Source organism: Mustela nigripes, chromosome 3 (assembly GCF_022355385.1).
Source record: "Mustela nigripes isolate SB6536 chromosome 3, MUSNIG.SB6536, whole genome shotgun sequence".
NCBI lineage: Eukaryota > Metazoa > Chordata > Mammalia > Carnivora > Mustelidae > Mustela > Mustela nigripes.
Genome location: NC_081559.1, coordinates 164,261,566 through 164,280,468, shown reverse-complemented (window position 1 = coordinate 164,280,468; position 18,903 = coordinate 164,261,566). Strand labels below are relative to the sequence as shown.

Genomic DNA, 18,903 nt, shown 5'->3' with positions numbered 1-18,903 from the left:
TGGCTTCAACCTGTCCTTTACCTTGTCACAGGTAAAGACTCCATTTCCTGAGGTTAAGGTCATGGATTTTGTCACTAAGCCCCATTGCTTTAGGTTAAATCCCAGCTCCAAATGGCTGGAACAAGTTATTAACTGATCTTTACCTTAATTTTTCAATCTGTAAAACTAGAAATAAAAATTATACTTATAATGGGTCCTAAAGTTAACTAAAGTTAAAAATAATTTTATCACAGTGACTTAATTATCCAAAATGTTGCCTGCTGAAGGCTCTAGGCTCTGACCTTCAGCTCCTACCTCGTCTGGAAGCTTAAGATTCACATCTCTAGTTGTCTCCTAGCCATCCCCAAATGATACCTAAAACTCAGTTGGTCCAAAACAATTTAACATTATTTCTCATACCTGTTCTTCTTTTTTTAGTTATTATTAATGAATATCTAGAATATCCAGAGTCTAGATCTTTGTTAATGTCTTGCCTCTTCTTGCATATGTCAACCCTAAATACTCTCCTTGATCTTTCTTGGTTTCTTGACCACTGATTCCGATTCAGACATTTTAGGCCTTTCTTTGTTTGCTAGTTCAACCCATGTAGTTATCACTTCTCTCCGTGCTACGAGGTTATTGGCTAACTCCGGCCATTACCACGCCCACTGAAACCTATCTGGGGATGGGACTTGGCTTAATTGCTTGGGATGTGTTAGGTCAAATAAAATGTTCTGCTCGCTTCTATTTAATGCTATTTGGGTACTATATTTAAAAATTCATTTAAATTTTATGTATTTTCAGTTATTTTTGAAGTCAAATTTATGGAGGCATACTTACATAAATTAAAATTCACACTATTTAAGTGCAGAGTTCTAGGACATTGAACAAATGTATATAATCATGCAACCTTGCCACGGTCAAGGTACAGAGTATTTCTGTCACTGTAAAAAGTTCCCTTGTGCCACTTTGTGGTCAATAATTTTCCTGCCAGCCCAGGCAACCATTGATCAGATTTCTGTCTAGCTGTTAATTTTTTTTCAATAATGTTTAATTTTACTTGATCAAGGCATAGAAAATAAGATATAGCAAAGCTTTTGAGAATATATGGTTAAGGGGTGCCTGGGTGGCTCGGTGGGTTAAAGCCTCTGCCTTCGGCTCAGGTCATGATCCCAGGGTCCTGGGTTCCAGCCCTGTATCGTGCTCTCTGCTCAGCAGGGAGCCTGCTTCCCTTCCTCTCTCTCTGGCTGGCTCTCTGCCTACCTGTGATCTCTGTTTGTCAAATAAATAAATAAAATCTTTAAAAAAAAGAATATATGGTTAAAATCTTGTATTCTAGAACTTAATACTAATGTTCCTAAAAATTAAGATCTTAAGAATAATACTTTGTACATGCTGGGAATTGTGTTAAGAGCTTTGCATATTATGATCACGTCATTTAATCAGTACAACTGTATGTAAGAGGACTATTTCACAATTTTACTTATTAGAAAATTTTTATAGGGTCATATAACTAGTGGATGGCTGAGACTGGTCTGTTTTCCAAAATTTATGATCTGAAATACTTAGTCATGAAAGCACTCTCTCTTCTCTTCTCTTTCTCTCTCTCTCTTTTACACACACATACATACTACGCAACTCTTAGTTCTTTTTTTTGCCCCAACATTCCTTCCTTTTAACATTTCTCCCTTTTCCTTTTCTAACTGCATCATCTTTGCTTGGGGTTTTGGGGTTTTTTTTTGTTTTTTTTTTTTTCATACTAACTTATTTCCGAATGACCCAACCTTAAACTATAATATAGTCGTTTTCAATGTTTAATCTTCTTTTTAGAGATTCCTTCTGATTCTCATTCCTCTACTCTGAAATAGCCTATCAACTTCCTTCACATTCTTCATGACCTTAGAATCTGTAACTAGGATCTCCCCATCAGTTAGGTCACATGATTAATGAATCTAATCACTTTTACTTACTATCATTTTGCCTTCCATTAAACTTTGCCTTTCTTACTAGCAGTTCCCTTCCTCCCTCATCCCTACTCTCACATCCTACACCCCATCCCCTGAAGCCTTCATACAGGCTAATAAAAAGAAACTATCATCTGTCAAATAACATCCCTCTCTTCAGTTGAATTGTAATCTAATTTAAATTCCCTTAGCAATTATCTTCAATGTAGCATTATTCATACCAATTTACCCTCTTTCATGTGAAACTGATTTATTCAGACCAACCCTTTTATATTATAATGCTTTCAGTATAGATATAAAAGTATAGAGCTTTAAGTGAGCAAAGAGAAAGTGATCTGAAAACAATCATAACTTATTTTAACCGTGTGCTAATGAATACTTAGTAAGTATTGTGTACAAGTTAATACTAAGTAACTTGATTACTAATTTACTGCATATAATCCTTTCCTTTCAACTCAAATGATTTAAAAAATATTTTAATCATCACTTTACCATCCAGAGCTATACTTTATTCCTTCATCTCCCTGAAAATCTTCAATATTTAAAACTCTTTCATCCATCGCTGACACTTAAATATCTTCTCAGAAAAGGAAGATCTATAGCAAAAATTATTCTCCTCTTCTGAACTTCAAATGTCCTGACTTTATCTGCTATATATGCTATATATTGATCTTAATTACTTATATAACTCCTGGCTCCTTTGCATAGTCCATTTCTTCTTACCCTTCTGGTTTAATTCAAATTATCACCTCTTCAGGAAGACTTCCTGGATTGCTCCATCTAAAATAATGCTTTCTCACCCCAGTCACACAAAGTACATAGGGTTTTAAATAATAGTACTTATAACAATCTAAACTTATCTTGTGTAGTGGTTATTTGGTCTCCCAAGAATATAATTTCCATGACCGGAGAGACCTGTTATGTTCCCAGTGCCTAGAATAAGAACTAGCATATGAAAATGTTTAGTAGATATCTGTTAAACAAATGAATTTTTCAGATGTGAAATACCTTTATGCCACTAGAATAAGAATTTCAGGCATAAACTCTCCTTTTTATAAGCCAATTATGTTATATGATAGTTTAATATGCCATTTTGATACTTAGAGAAGGATTTGAGTCTAACATAGTCAAGTTTACATATTATTGGACTATTTTATAGACATTTTAATAGTCTTTACTTTGGATTATTATTCCTATTTTATTTTTATTCTCATTTTAAATAAAGACTCAATTTTATTACTCATTGTTTATATTATGTATCTGTCTGACAATGAAATTTTTGGCATAATTGGTTTCAGTAGTAATAATTAATGGGAGCTACCATTTTTTACTTTCTAGTATGGAAAGAACCCTGTGACAGGTTCCTTGCAGATAATATTCTTTCAAATTTTTTTCAAATTATAAAAAAATATAGAAAAAAGTATTTATAATTTCTATGGCAATAAAATTATTCAATTAAGTGGTTGCATATGTATCATAATTTATTTAGCCATTCCGCCATTAGTAAACATTCACAGTAACATCCTTTTCATTGCTACAAATAATGCCTTAATAAGACTTTGGTACATACAGTTTTATCTGAACTCTATTTCCACTAGGTCAAAAGTCTGTGAATATTTTTAAGAGCTCTTGGTTTATATTGAAAAATTACTCTTTAGGGGACGCCTGGGTGGCTCAGTTGGTTAAGCAGCTGCCTTCGGCTCAGATCATGATCCCAGCATCCTGGGATCGAGTCCCACATTGGGCTCCTTGCTCCACAGGGAGCCTGCTTCTCCCTCTGACTCTGCCTGCCACTCTGTCTGCCTGTGCTCTCCCTCTCTCTCTCTCTCTCTCTGACAAATTAAAAAAAAAAAAAATTACTCTTTAGGAAGATTATACTAAATTATGTCACCACTCTTATAACACACTCTCACCAGCATTAAAGCATTGTTTTTTAAACAGACGAAACACAGTATTTTCTTTTCTAAAAAGCCATCTATTTGATTACGAGGAATGAATTTTTTTAAATATATTTACTATCCACTAAATTTCTTGCTTAGTGAAATCTCTGTACATGTCTTTTGCCCATTTTTCTATTAGAGTTTTAGAGACTACATAATTTATTTGTCCCAGTGATTCAGATGTTAAGGCTTTTAATAATCTGAGGTGCTGCAAATACATTTCACAGTTTGTTGCCTTTTAATTGGCTTATGCTGATTTTGAGATTCTGAAGTTTATACCTGTCACACTGCAGGCAAGACTCCAAATTTCATTACTTAGGAATGTATTTGTTTTATTCTTAGAAAGTCCTGCTCTTTTAAGAGAAAAGCTCTTTCATTAAAACATAATTAACCCTTTAATCCCCCATCCCCTTTTTTTTTTTTTTTAAGATTTTATTTATTTATTTGACAGAGAGAGATTACATGTAGGCAGAGAGGCAGGCAGAGAGAGAGGAGGAAGCAGGCTCCCTGATGAGCAGAGAGCCCGATGTGGGACTCAATCCCAGGACTCTGGGATCATGACCTGAGCCGAAGGCAGCGGTTTAACCCACTGAGCCACCCAGGCGCCCCCCCCCCATCCCCTTTTTAAAAGATTTTATTCACTTATTTGACAGAGAGAAAGACAGCAAGAGCAGGAACACAAGCAAGGGGAGTAGGAGAGGGAGAAGCAGATTCCCCAATGAGCAGGGAGCAGGATGCGGGGCTCAATCCCAGAGCCCTGGGATCATGACCTCAGCCTAAGGCAATGGCTTTAACCCACTGAGCCACCCAGGAGCCCCTAATTAACCCTTTAATCTAACTGTACCCAAAGTCACATCCCCACTGGGTGACAGAAACTGGATTAGAATTCAGACCAATCACATTCCAATGTTCTTGCTTTCTACCCAACTCTGTCGCCCCAGAAATGACAAAGCTCTGCAGTCTGGCTGCAGCTCTGTGGACGCCGGGTTGGGACCGCAGCCACGTCCTAAACCGGAAGTCACAAGCTAGGGAAGGTATTTGTCATGCATGTGACAAAAATTACTAATTCTGTATCATAGAATGAAGGACCACACAACAAAATGCCTGCGCTTCAATACACCTTACTCAAAATAACTTGGTTTTTAACATACTTTATAAAATTAAAAAAAAAAAATAGTTTCACTTACATTGTGCTTACTAAGCACCAGGCACTGCTTTTAGGTGATTTACAGGTTATATATGAATGCATTTAATCCATACAATAGCCTTTTGCTGTACTATTATTATCCCTGGTTTTGAGAGGAGGAATCTGAGGCGTGTACCAAGAGCAACTTTGTCTGATCAGCGGGCAAATACATGGTGGGGCTGGTCAGGCGGTCTAGTTCCAGAGTCTGTGCTCCAATACTGCTGTGCAAGCTAACATTTCTGATGGGAACAAATATTTTCCTCAATAAATGAAATTTTCAGGACAGAGAGCTAAGGTGGACAATAGGCCAAGGCAAAATAGAAGATTATAGTGTTCAGATTGCACAAATAATACCTTGAGAAGTAACATCTTAAATTCAGGATGTATCTTCCAAGGCAAACAGAATTTTCTATCCATAAAAAAGTTAAAAAAACAATGCATTCCAAACCCCAATTTAAAAGCAAGATATCTGAAACCCAAAGATCTGAAATTATGTGTCTGGGATCACACAGCTCCGTAGCACGACTAAAGCGAAAACTAGGTCTCTTGACTCCTAGTCTTACAGTTTATTCTATTAATCTTTTATTAATGTTAATTAATATTCTCATAACCTATTGAGTCATCTTTCTCATTTCCCTCACACCACCCACAAGGAAGAAATACTCAAGACTATTTTTATTCCACGTGTGGTTATTGCTATTATTTCAAGTTCCAAGAACTTTCTAAACTCTCCTTTTATATTTGCATATTTATAGGCTTTAGAGAATTAGTCTTAAGTATTATGCTTTATTAATAGGATGTAATTATGTTTTTATATATATTTGCATATACTCATATTTTATGTGATACCTTTAGTTAAAATATCACAACACGGGGCACCTGGGTGGCTCAGTGGGTTAAGCCTCTGCCTTTGGCTCAGGTCATGATCTCAGGGTCCTGGGATTGAGCCCTGCATCAGGCTGTCTGCTCAGTGGGGAGCCTGCTTCCCCCTCGTCACTCTGCAGGCTGCTCTGCCTACTTGCGATCTCTTTCCATCAAATAAATAAGATCTTTTTTAAAAAAATCCCAATACTACTTAATAAAACATTAAACGCAAACTTACATATAATATTCCAAGCTGCTCTGTCTCTTCTAATGTCCAAGGTAGCCAGCACAGTAACGAACACTGAGTTGACCTGACATTCTTCCTTAGAAACTGACTGATTTATATTTTCCAGTAGAATTTCAGTATACTACAGAGTTTTGGTTTTCATGACTGAGCAAATCTTGATTATCTATCTATATCTTAGACTTTTGTCAATAATAGAGCCCATGAAATATAGGTAGGATGGAATCAATGCACAGAAAATACCTAAAAATGGGTAGAACCTGTGTGTAATGATAAGACTGATAATAAATCAATAATTGAAAGATTTGGAAGAATTTCAGTAACAGCTTATATGCATGTTTACATGTGTACATATTCATAGGTATAGCAAATTTCCCTGACAATGAATGTTACTTCTCTTTACCTTTTAGAATAAAACACGAGTAGAACAAGAGGTCACATGAAAACACCTAGCATTCAGAACATGGCACATATGCCAAACAAATGTGATAAAAACTGAAGTGCAGGTTTGGAATAACGTATCTCAAGGGCAACATTCATAAAAATCACAGAAAAAAAAAAAAAAGAAACTGTTTTCATGTTAAAAACATGAAAAACATAACTGAGTTTTTTCTAAATGAAGAGCTAATTAATTTTGAAAAAAATTGCCTTAGCTAATAGGAAGTGAAGTAATAATTTTATTAAGAATGATGAAGGTTAACTGAAATTATTGTGGAAATCATTTCATAATTTATACAAATTAAAATCACAGTGTTATACTAATATTAATATAATGTTTGTCTTTTTAAGTCATCTCTATGCCCAACGTGGGGCTTGAACTCACGACCCCAAGATCAAGAGTCACATGCTCTACCGACAGAGCCAGCCAGGTGCCAACCCTCAAACTGAAACAATATTATATGCCAATTATGTCTCAGAAATGTTGGAAAATTTTTTAAAAGAATTAATAAGTTTTAAAAAATTAGAAAAGAATAACTTCAATGCAAAGTGTTAGCTATTCCCAGTTGTATTTTTATCAAGAAGTGTTTAAAGTCTATTCAATTTGAATTGCTAAGCTTTGCAAATTAACATTAGTGCCTGGCAGACCAATGGACCAGTCTGAAATAGAAATTTTTAAATATATTTTCCAAAACTCTTGATGTAGCAGAGAACCAACTATAACAAAGTAACAACTAGTTAACATCATAATGTAATAATTGGTATTATAATATAGTAATTTACCTAAGGAATTAGTAAGAAATACGGCTGACAAAACGTCTTTTGTTTTTGAGAAATCTTCTTAGGAGTAAAATATATATTACATAAGCACTAAGATTGCTAGATGCTCTAGACCAGGTCTAGAAGTAATTCTGAAAATTTGTGTAGTTAAAACTTGAATTCAAAAACGTGAGCAGATGTTATCTCATGGAACATACCAAACTGTATTTTTAAAATCCTTTCTGCATCATTAGCTTTCTGTCAAATGGTCTCTAAGATCTGTTTAACAATTATCTAAAAAAAAAATACATTTGTCTTATGAAATTTCTTAAGAATAAGAAGAAAAGTGTAAACCCTCATAAAATTCACTACTCATTTAGAAGAAACTCAGTTATTATTTGCAAGGGGTAAAATTAGTGTTTTGGTTTTTTTTCTGCTTTAAAATGTGTGATCAAATGCCATTCCTTCATTTAGGGTGTAGAACTATGTTGCAATGACCATACTTGCAACTATTAACAGAAACGAAGGTCCTTTGTGGTGTAAAATGTAAAATATACACTTCAACTTAATTGTCAGTAAAATGATTAGCTTTAAGAAGTTATTTTCCCATCACAATTTGGCTCCAAGTATGAAGAGGTCGTGTTTGATACAGAGAAATAACCAACTTACATATTCATTAGAGATATGATGATAGTTTAAAAAAGATATGATTTTATTGGTCAGTCTCCAGTCAGTTTCTGAAAAGCTTTAACTTCATCTAACTTTTATCAAACAGTTGGAAATCCATTCTGAATTGCTTGTCACAAAATTTGCTGTTTTCTAAAATTACCTCCTTTTTCCTGAAGCTCTTCTTACTACCTACTCTATCATTCTCTCCTTACTCCTTTGGAATGGAATGCATTAGTTTTCATTTATCTCTAGGCTTTGGAGAGTTTGTAGAATCCTAAACTCAGTGCTAGGTAATAAGATATAAGATCAAATCCCCGCTGAGCGTTGGGCGTCTACAACTAGAACTGAGAAAGCTCATTCTAGCTTCCTCCCACCGGAAGGAAAGTGAAGGGTTGTTGATTCATAGCTACAACTACAGCTTTAGAGTATCCACTAAGAAAGACTTCAAATTATGTTTAGGTAAAAATTAAAAGTAATTTGGGACCTGATATTTGAAACAAAAAAATCACTTTTCTCCGTATTTTAACCATTCCACGTATGTCCTAGACAGCACTGACTTTTCTTAAGAAAAGTTGCTTCCGTTATGGATCTTCTCCTCTCCCGAATTTTTCAAACCCCTTGACTAAGTACTTTCCTTTTATGCCCATCATGGAGATTCCTTTGTTCAATCAGTTGGAATTCCCCGCCCCCCCCCCCAAAGCTAAGCTTACATTCTTTATTTTTCTCTCCTACCACATTCAATACTTGATTCTTTCCTTATCCTAGCATCTGTTCTTTTCTAACATTTTCTGATCTGGAGCCTCAGCTGCACGTGCCCTGAGCTTCCTTCTCTAATTCTTCCCACATTCCTTCCCATGTCTTCATCTTTTCTACTATGAATTCTGAAGCCCCATTGCTTTTACTGAAATCTGATGCATTATCAACCTCATTTTGGAGCGTTCATCTCACCTGTTACCCTGAATGGAAAGTTGACCGTTCCACAAGAACACTACCTCTGCCAGAAGCATTTTGAGGAGAAACTGCTTGAAATCCTATACACTAAGTAATATGAATCCCAGAAGTGGCATCAGCATTCTTCTAGATCTGCACTGCTGCTTCCACATGCTTACTTAGCTAATTTCATATAAAATTGACTCACTTGATGTTTATACCATTGTACTTCCTTGCTGCTATCATCTTCCTGGGCAATTTCCTTCACCCATTTCCCGTCAAACTTAGGCCATCAGTGACTTCAATGCCTATATAAAAATGCTACATCAAAATTTGTTACTTTCCTTCCTTTTCGAAACTGTCACCCACGTTCCACTTTAGACTTTCACTCCCAGAACAAAACCCTGTAGCTTTATACCACTCGGGATTGTCTAACATCTGAAAACTCCAAGCATCATTAAATCAGTCTCTGAAAATAACCTTCTCCATTTGCCTCCATTAGCCTTGAATATTTCCACAAATTCCAGTTATTTTATTGAACCCTTTCTCTTCCAGTTCATGGAAAACTTTGCATCTGAACACAATTTAACAAGACCGCATGATCTCACATGATGAGCGACTTCCCTAATCTATCTTGTACATCACTTTATTTTTTCTCTCAAGATTTTATTTATTTATTAGGAAGAGAGAGCGCGCGCACAAGCAGGGTGAAGGGCAGAGGGAGAACATGTGGAACTCGATGCCTGGGACACCAGGATCACAACCTGAGTGGAAGGCAGATGCTAAACCAACTGAGCCACCCAGGCACTCTAGGAGATCACTTTCAATACCTGACTTGCCAGCCCCCACCCAACATCTTCATCCTCTTTTTCTCTCTATTGTAACTGCTCACAAACTTCCAACAATTTATCTGAAGTGTGCTAATGAGTCAATCACACATTAGAGAACCAAAGCTGTCACAAATTTAAGTTCCTCACTTACGCTATCCTCTTTCTATTTATCTTTGGTGAGCTTTCTTGTATTCCCCATGGTAGCTACTCTTCAATTTGTAATTTCCCCCAAGCTATTCATTCATTCACCTAGTCCACATTCATCTTCATTTCCCCCCCTTTTAGATCTGTTTTTCCTTCTCTTCCATCTGGCTCCCATCCTCCACAACTTCACTGACACTAATCAGGCAAAGATTGTTATTGGTTAGTTTTGTCACTTAACACTATTTGTTCTTCTCTTGAATTTTTCTGATGAGTATACCCTTCTGGAAACACTTCCCTTTCTTGAATTCTGTTCTTTTCTGGATATCCTATGGTCCTTCAGTAGTTCTTTTCATCATGGTTTTCTGGCTCTTGTTCTTTTATCCACTCCTTAAATGTAAATAAATATTGGTAATCCCAGAAATGTGATTTTTGGTTCTCTTCTTAATCTTCATATGCTTCTGACAATTCCATTCATTCTAATGGAATCAGTTAAGGGATGATACTCTATTCTATGTCTCCAGCCCAGACTTCTCTGAGTTTCCACAGCTATACCTTCAATCACTTCTATTAGATAGCTGTATCTTAATATTTCAAAAGAATGTCAAACTCAACCCACCCTCAAACTGAATTCTTTTATTTTTTTCCCCAAAACTTGTTCATTCCTTATCCTGACAAAATAGGCCACCATCTATCCAAACATTTCCGTCACCTGAAATTATCTTATTCCCTCCTTTTCTTGCATCAACATTTCCGTTACCTGAAATTATCTTATTCCCTCCTTTACTTGCATCAACAATATCTAATCAGTAACTAAGTCCTACAGACTCTACATCTTTTTTTTTTTTTAAGATTTTATTTATTTATTTGACAGAGAGAGATCACAAGTAGGCAGAGAGGCAGGCAGAGAGAGAGGAAGGGAAGCAGGCTCCCCACTGAGCAGAGAGCCCGACGCGGGACTCGATCCCAGGACCCTGAGATCATGACCTGAGCCGAAGGCAGAGGCTTTAACCCACTGAGCCACCCAGGCGCCCCAGACTCTACATCTTTATATAACTTCTCATGTATCAATATCATATGCTACTGATACATTATGTCAGCCCATTATTATCTCTCTACTGATCTGTGCAACAGCCTCATAAATGATTTTTCTGCTTTTACTGCTCTAGCCCATTTTTTACATAGCTTTCCACAGTAATATTTCTAGGAAAAATATCTGATCTTGTTCTTTTCTTGCTTTATATGTTTCAATATCCCACATGATCTTCAGAAACACTCCCCTGCCTATTTTTGCCTAAACTTGTTTGAAGTCATTTTCCCCATATTGTTTCCTCTGCCTGAAATGTACTCTACCCAGGAGGGCAACATCTTTCTACTTTTTAATGTTCAATTCATATGTTATCTCTCCTACAAAGTCTTTCTTGAACTAATATCCATACTTTTCAGGTGGAAATGATCATACCATCCTTTATGATTCCACTGCATTCTATATACACAGATTTCTCATAGCACTGGCAATACTACTGCATTTACTTCTCAGACTCCCACTAGAAAAAGCCTGCAAAGATGGGGAGCTATTGTGTGTCCTGTTATTTCCAGCACCTAGAACAGTATCACATCACATGTGCTTAATAAATGAGTGTTGAATGAATGTTCAAGTTTCAGTTCAAGTGTTATTTCTTCCATGAAGCCTCTTCTGGCCATCTAGCTGAAACAGATTTTATTTGACTTTATATCTTTGTAGACCATATTGCTAGAATCATTCATATTGGCACATAGACACAGCATATTACCCACATATTTTAACTCCTCAGTGATAGTGAGAGCTTGTTTAGGACATGTATTAGATCCTTAATGTTCTCCAAATGTCTAGCACATTGCAGAACTCATGATAAAAATAAAGTACTTTTAGAATTATGTAAAATGAAGTTGAAAACAAAGTTGAAGTCTAAAATAATTTGAAGAATGAGTATGATTCATTTGTTAACTTAATCTCACTGACAAAATACTATATATTTTTATGTATATATGTATAAACATATATACATATACATATATTTGGATCTGGATTCAGTTACCCATTATGGAAAAATACACACACACACACACACACACATGCACACACATATACATATTACATTAAAAATTAATCATTTTATTTTTATCAATCTAATTGGAGCAGTTGCTGTTAAAAATTGAATATACCACTACCTAAAATAAAAAGGCCTGCAAGATTTAACATTTTGTTATATTAGAGGAAAATGAAAAATTATGAAATGAAGAAAATGTAAAAAATTTCTAAAATAAGTTAGATACATGAAAAAATAACAAAGAAAAGCAGTAGTAGAGACAGACCTGCATGTCTTCTCCTTGTGGAGTCCACTTCTTCTGTGGCCACATCGTGTAATGGACAGACATAGACAAAGGAGATGGGTGTGAGTGGATGTACTCGAAAGGTAAAAAGTGACACTGAAGGAAAGGGCCCAAAATCATTTTGAGAAAAATCCTGTACACAGTTGTAGGGAAGATATAATAAAATACATACCACATTAAAAAAAAATTTTTAAAAGAATACAGAAGAACTGATGGAGAATTGGGTAAACTATTATGGATTAGCAGAAGCAGAAAATTAAAGTTAGTGTAGAAATAAAGAAGATTCAAAGTTTACAATTATTTATGGACCGCCAATCCTGAACACTGATGCTGAAGAAAGATACCATTAGTGAAAACAATGTTCCTTATATGACCATATTGTTCAAGACATTCCAGAGTCCCTGAAAGTCTGTAAAAATGCTTTTAGAATTTTTAATTATTATTTAAAGAAAAGAATTTAATTGAATAAACTTTTGAAAAGAACATTAAAAATAGTTCCAACACATTTCTATGCCTTTCAAGTTTCTGAAATTGATGAGTGCACACATGGGCCAATACCCAAATTACTTCACTACAGCAAAATATTACCATAAAATATTATATTATAAAATATGGAGAGTAATAACTGTAAGACTCGCTATAAAAAGGGTTGCTGGAAGATATGGCTTATTTAAATATTAAAAATCCAATGAATCTTAAATCTAGACAAATCTTATTTCTTCATATTCCCTTATAATACCTATTTATTCAGAAAATTCCTACAGACACCACATAACACATCACGGACATCTCTATTTAAATTTGCCCCTCAAAATCCAACATCTACTATAATAGGTAGAGGACACATTTTGGAAACACTTCATTCTCCTCTGCTAGTGAAGTTAGAAGACATTCTATACAGTGATTGAAAGCAGGAAATATCTGCTAAACTCAGCAATCTAGGAAAAAAATTCTTTCAAAGGTATTAGTGAGTTAGTATGACTGACACAGATAAACACTGTAATACAAAACCAAAATCTCCTATTTAATCATATAATTAGTTTTGAGTCAGGTACCATATAATTCTTAAATCAAAACACCAAATTCACTTCCGCAATGGTTATATCATAGTTTTTTGAGAGATATATGGAAAAACATATTATATCAAAATATACTTGAAATATTGATATACTGAGATTATAACTCTTAAAAGGATTCTTTCTTATAACAAATTTGTTTCTTTTCTTGAATAGTGAGAAAATGAAAAGTTTCCACCAGGAAAAGATTGCTAAGGTGACTAAAACTTGTTTTCTTAGAAAAAAGAGAAATCCTAGTATGAATTGTAGAGAACTGAAAAGGAATGACACATTTTGAAATTTAACAATGTCATTTTGATTATTGCTTGAGCACATCTCTGATCTATTCAAAATTGGACACTACATTCATCATAATTATTGTATTAAAAACCAGACTGTGTTGGTAGGATTGGCCACTATTGAAAAAGCATTATCCTCCTGAAATGTACTCCATACATTAATATGATATATGACATATTTTGTTTTCCATCCCCCCCGTCTACCCACTTCTCAAAGAAGACAGAAAAATCAGAGATACATTAATAACGCAGTTTAATTCTGAATTGTATTTTATCTCATATTATTTCTCATGTGCAAAATTTTTCTACATATATATTTACAACCCTACTAAAATAATTTCCTTGCATATTAAAATGAAATTGATAAGAATTGGATAAAATGATGGCTTAGGTATATTCCTTCTCTAAGAAAAAAATTTATTATCATTACTATTATTTTTTGCAGAAAATGTAAACACAAAATAAATAAATGACGCTCTTTCTCTACTTAGCATTTTTCTGTATCTTGAATTATTTTATAATGGCATCGAGGCAATGTTCTTCATGTTATATAGATTCAAAACATTCAAAAGTCTTCTCCACTCATTCATTCATTAATCACAGAGAATAACTGAGGCATACAAAGTTCAAGTGACTTACCCAAGGTCACACAACAAGTTCAGTGGCAGAACCAGTAATAGAACAGAGGACTCCTGATTACCAGGTCAACTTTCTTTCTACTAGACCGTATATGACCCAATAAAAACACGTGAAATAAAAATTCAAGCAAAGAAAAAAACAAAAAAAATCTTCTCATGGTGGCACCTGATCTGGACAATTTATTACATAGTATAGAGTTTGAATTTATTTTTTTAAAGGTAACTGCTTCAACTATGCAAGTAATTCACTAAAGTTTTTACTCTTGTGAGAAATATAGTAACACTTAGCACTATTAAGTTAATTTTTAATAAAATAACACAAATTTATATTACATAAAAGGACTAAAATAAAAGATTTGACAAGGATCTCACTACTAACTGAAAGTACCCATTAAATCCTCTTTCCACCCTTATATGAATATGATCCATTAATAAATAGGTCATAACCATTCTTATGTAAAAATCACTTAATTTTAACTGGCAGATAGAATATTCATTTAAATAATAAAATCTCAACAATTTAAAGTTATACCAAATATATTTTAAAAAATCTTTTGGCTTTCTTGTCTTCCTTGTTGTTAGAATTTGTATTATACATTATTTGCATTATAACAGCCTCATTTTCAAAGAAAAACTTATAGTCAGCATCATTTGAGTGGCCAGATCTTACTTAAATGGGAATAAACTGTAAGTACTTATTTCACATATACCATTGCAATGAATTACAGACTTCTGTAAATCTTGAAGAAGCTAAAAGTAACAGCCTCCACAATTCCTCTCTATTTTTCCTTTGATCATTACTATCCCACAAACATTCTACTTTTCAGTGCTGTTTTAATGGCCATTCTAATGAGAACTCTTTCTAATACTTCCTTTAACCAATAACCAGTTAAATAGTAAGAAGTTAAATATAGTAAAAGTATACCCTTGCTTTGGTATCTGTTATAATTATGGCTGAATTGTAGTTTTAGTTTTTTTTTTTTTTTAAGATTTTATTTATTTATTTGACAGAGATTACAAGTAGGCAGGCAAAAGGGTAGGGGGAAAGCAGGCTCCCTGCTGAGCAGAGAGCCTGATGCTGGGCTCCATCCCAGGACGCTGAGATCATGACCTGAGACGAAGACAGAGGCTTTAACCCACTGAGCCACCTAGGCACCCTGTAGTTTTAGTTTTATATTTAAAAAATATAAAGACTCTGCAGAGAAGATATACAGTATTTTTTTTTGTTCATTCCATCATAGGAGCCAAGAAAGGAGACATAAAATATTTTCATATATTATATCGAAAAAGACATTTATAAGGTATGATGAATACTTCATAAACCCCATAATATCATTTCATCATTTATGGCAAATTATTTTGGGGAAGTATTTTTAAGTTTAGGTGCATCAAGCAAAGTAATACAACATCTTTATGTCTTCCTATCTATGTACCTACCAACTAAAGCTGCTATATTTTGATCCTTAAAATTGGAAAAAGAACTACTGAAGATAAACAGATATATAAAATAAAACAAAGCTAAGTTTGTAATAATGTATATGACGCCAAATTTTATGCAAAATTTTGAGCAAACCAAAAATTTTCTCTTCCTAATATAATGTATTAACTATTATTAAATTTTGACTTAATACACCTCAAGTTCAAAAAGAAAGAATAATCTTCAATCAAATTAATTTTAAAAGGCATGTACATGGGCCCGTTTATCTATAAAACACAGTTTTTACCAAGTGTGTATGATACCTATTTGAAACTTGTTTACGGCTAATGTTCTTTCTCATTTATCACCATTTACAACAGACATAATGTTGGTCCTATTAGATGATTTTGTACTTAAATAAACACAGGTCCTTCAGGAGCAAGAATTCTGTTTAAAAAGATTCCTGACTCCCCCCCCAAAAAAATCCTGACAATGAAACAAAAGCCTTAATACTTTAAAAGCATACTAGAACTTTCATATAATTAAAAACTAATCATATTATGAGGGCTTTTGAAAGATCATAGTCTTAGTATGTCCCTTTGGAGCAGGAGAGATACTTTTCAAAATGAAGACTAAATAAGCAATTACTTTGTAGGAGTGTCTCAATGATACAACAATCAGGATGGATCTAGAATATAAAAATAAAATGTTTACCAAATTTACAGATTTTGCACTAAAACTCTCCAATGTGAAAAAATCTTGAAGAATTAGTGCCTCAATCAAGTGTCCGAGTTTCTTTTTTAAACTAATTATTACTTTCTGTAATCTTGTCATCAACCATAAAATAATTGAATGTTTACAATAACTTCTACCTATTAAAAGAAGCAAGATCCAATCTTTTAAAATATTTTGTTATTTTTAAAAGCTCACTAATAAAAATGTTTTTCTTTTAAATATCTTCTTTCCTAGCTGTACTGTTCTTCACTGATTTTGTCCTTGAGGTCTGACACATAATACAATTTTAAATACAGAAGAAAAATATACTCAGAGAATGTATTGAGGGAGTTTAAAATAATTGACTTTCAAAATACATCACACTATTTATCATAAAAACAACAGTCATTGAATTACAGCTTGGCCTTACAAGCTTATCTGTATATTCAGAGGAAACTGAATCAACTTTAAATAAGCAACTAAACTTGTAAATCATGAAATTTCTCTTTATTGATAGGAAAACACAGTTATTAACAAAGAATGCTATATTTACATCTGAAGGTATCAATAGTATTTAATTCTGAAATTCCATCAATTGATTTGTCTTGCATAAAATATTTACTTTGTTTTATATCTTTTTTTAATAAAAAATAAAATTCATTTATTCTACAACAATCTGGAAATTACCAGAGTCTAATACTGACTAAGAACATAACCTTGATTCTCTTTTCTAGATTAGATGAATTAGATTAACATTTAACTATAAGACTAATTTAGATTATCAGTTTAGATGGAAACACATTGTTTCTACGTTTAAGAAATGTCAAAGTACTCAAAAATAAAAGGAAGCAAAACTCCACAAAACCAAAATAGTAAAAAAAAAAAAAAAAAAAAAAAAAGCTAAGTATTAAACTCACTAACAAAATACATCTTTCAGTATTTACTTTTTCTTAAGATAATTTTGCAAAGCATAAATCCAAAGGTAGAAGAAAAAAAATCCCTACCTTCACCACAGTTACAGGTCCACAAAGAATACAATATGATAAAGTCCATGTTGGAAAAAATTAAAGGTTAATACATTAAGTAAATTATATAATGCTAATACTAAGGGCTTATGCCTCAAGATGCTAGAGTATGTAGTAAAACAGAACTTGTTACCTGAATAGTTTCGATTTCCAAAATAATACATAATCATACAGTAACCCAGCAAATTGTTTCACTGCCCTTTCCCAGAAAGGCATAGACTTATTTTCCAGACAAGAAACAGCAAAGTAAGTAGTACCATCATGGTTTCAGGATAATTACAAGAAGGGTAGCTAAGTTATTATACACTTAAAAAATAATGAACCAAGGTAGATAATCCTTTTTGGAAAAGTATCAATTAATTATCAAACACATCAGAAATCATTTAAAATTATATCTCAAAGTCCATTCTGAACTATTTAAGTCCAAGATCTTTATTTGGAGAAACTGTATCAGTTCCAAAACATTCATTCAGCCTAACTAAAATTAGCATTCTCACCAGAGTTTTTTGTGGGATGAGTTTAAGTAAAATATGAGATAAAATATTTAATATAAAATATGCTCTTTTTTTCAGATACATTTCAATTACTGTAAGAACAGATAGACTCACAAAGTGAAAATATAAAGCTCAACAGATTAAAGTTTTTCAATGTTTAATAACAATGCATTATTATAGGCCATAGTATTCTAGTCTAGAATCAGATTGCACATTAAAAATTAAACAATGGGTTTTTCCATACTCAAATAATCTTGACTTCTGTCAAGATTGTTTCATTAACTTTATGGTCTAAACAAAATCTAATTCACATCTAGCTGAGGAAGACGTTAGTGATTCACACTAAACACTACATGTAAACCCTGAAGTTTAAAATCATTTGTACAATACTTATATTTTTGCTCATATCTAAGATACTAATCTGATAAGCACCATTATATTTCCCAGGAATCTTCATCTATCCCATCAATTAAGTGAGAGATACTGAAAATAAATCACCTTTCTTGCTGATAACCCCCTCAGGACAGTCAGATTTTGAAATATCAAGACTTTTCTTTAAAAGAAGCAGAAACTAGTCCATAATACTTAAAGTTCATCCAAATATTCATTAACACATTTTCTAGCCTTTTTAGTGCCATTTAGTCCTCTGGTTCTATATTCTTATGTTTAAAATAAAAATTTGAAATTATTTTTAAGTTATTAGCATACATCCTAAAAATGGTAAAATTCCCAGCTATTATTTTTGCACAGATTCTGATAAAACAGCAACAAAAAAGCAGTATACACTATTGATACACATAGCTGACTTTGCATCTCAGATTTGGGTTCAAGTCCTTATGAATTTTTCTAATACCACAAGTTTACTATAACAGTCTTCTGATGAAGAATCTTTGACAATTAATGGAAAGTGTGATCTTATATTTTAGTGAATGAAAATAATGTAT

The 18,903-nt window shown here is 33.4% G+C and overlaps 1 protein-coding gene across 45 annotated transcripts in view; it reads right to left on the bottom strand.

Annotated features, from left to right (window-relative positions):
• RIMS2 (regulating synaptic membrane exocytosis 2) overlaps positions 1–18,903 on the bottom strand; it is a 600,488-nt gene that overhangs the window by 161,884 nt on the left and 419,701 nt on the right. For 15 of the 45 annotated variants that reach the window (XM_059394973.1, XM_059394987.1, XM_059394980.1 and 12 more), the window contains one exon: positions 12,300–12,332. The exons of 27 other annotated variants lie outside the window; for them this stretch is intronic. In XM_059394973.1, the coding sequence (XP_059250956.1) occupies positions 12,300–12,332 (33 nt within the window). The remainder of the gene's footprint in view (positions 1–12,299; positions 12,333–18,903) is intronic. 3 more of the 45 variants (XM_059394974.1, XM_059394978.1, XM_059394986.1) reach the window with 1 other exon arrangement.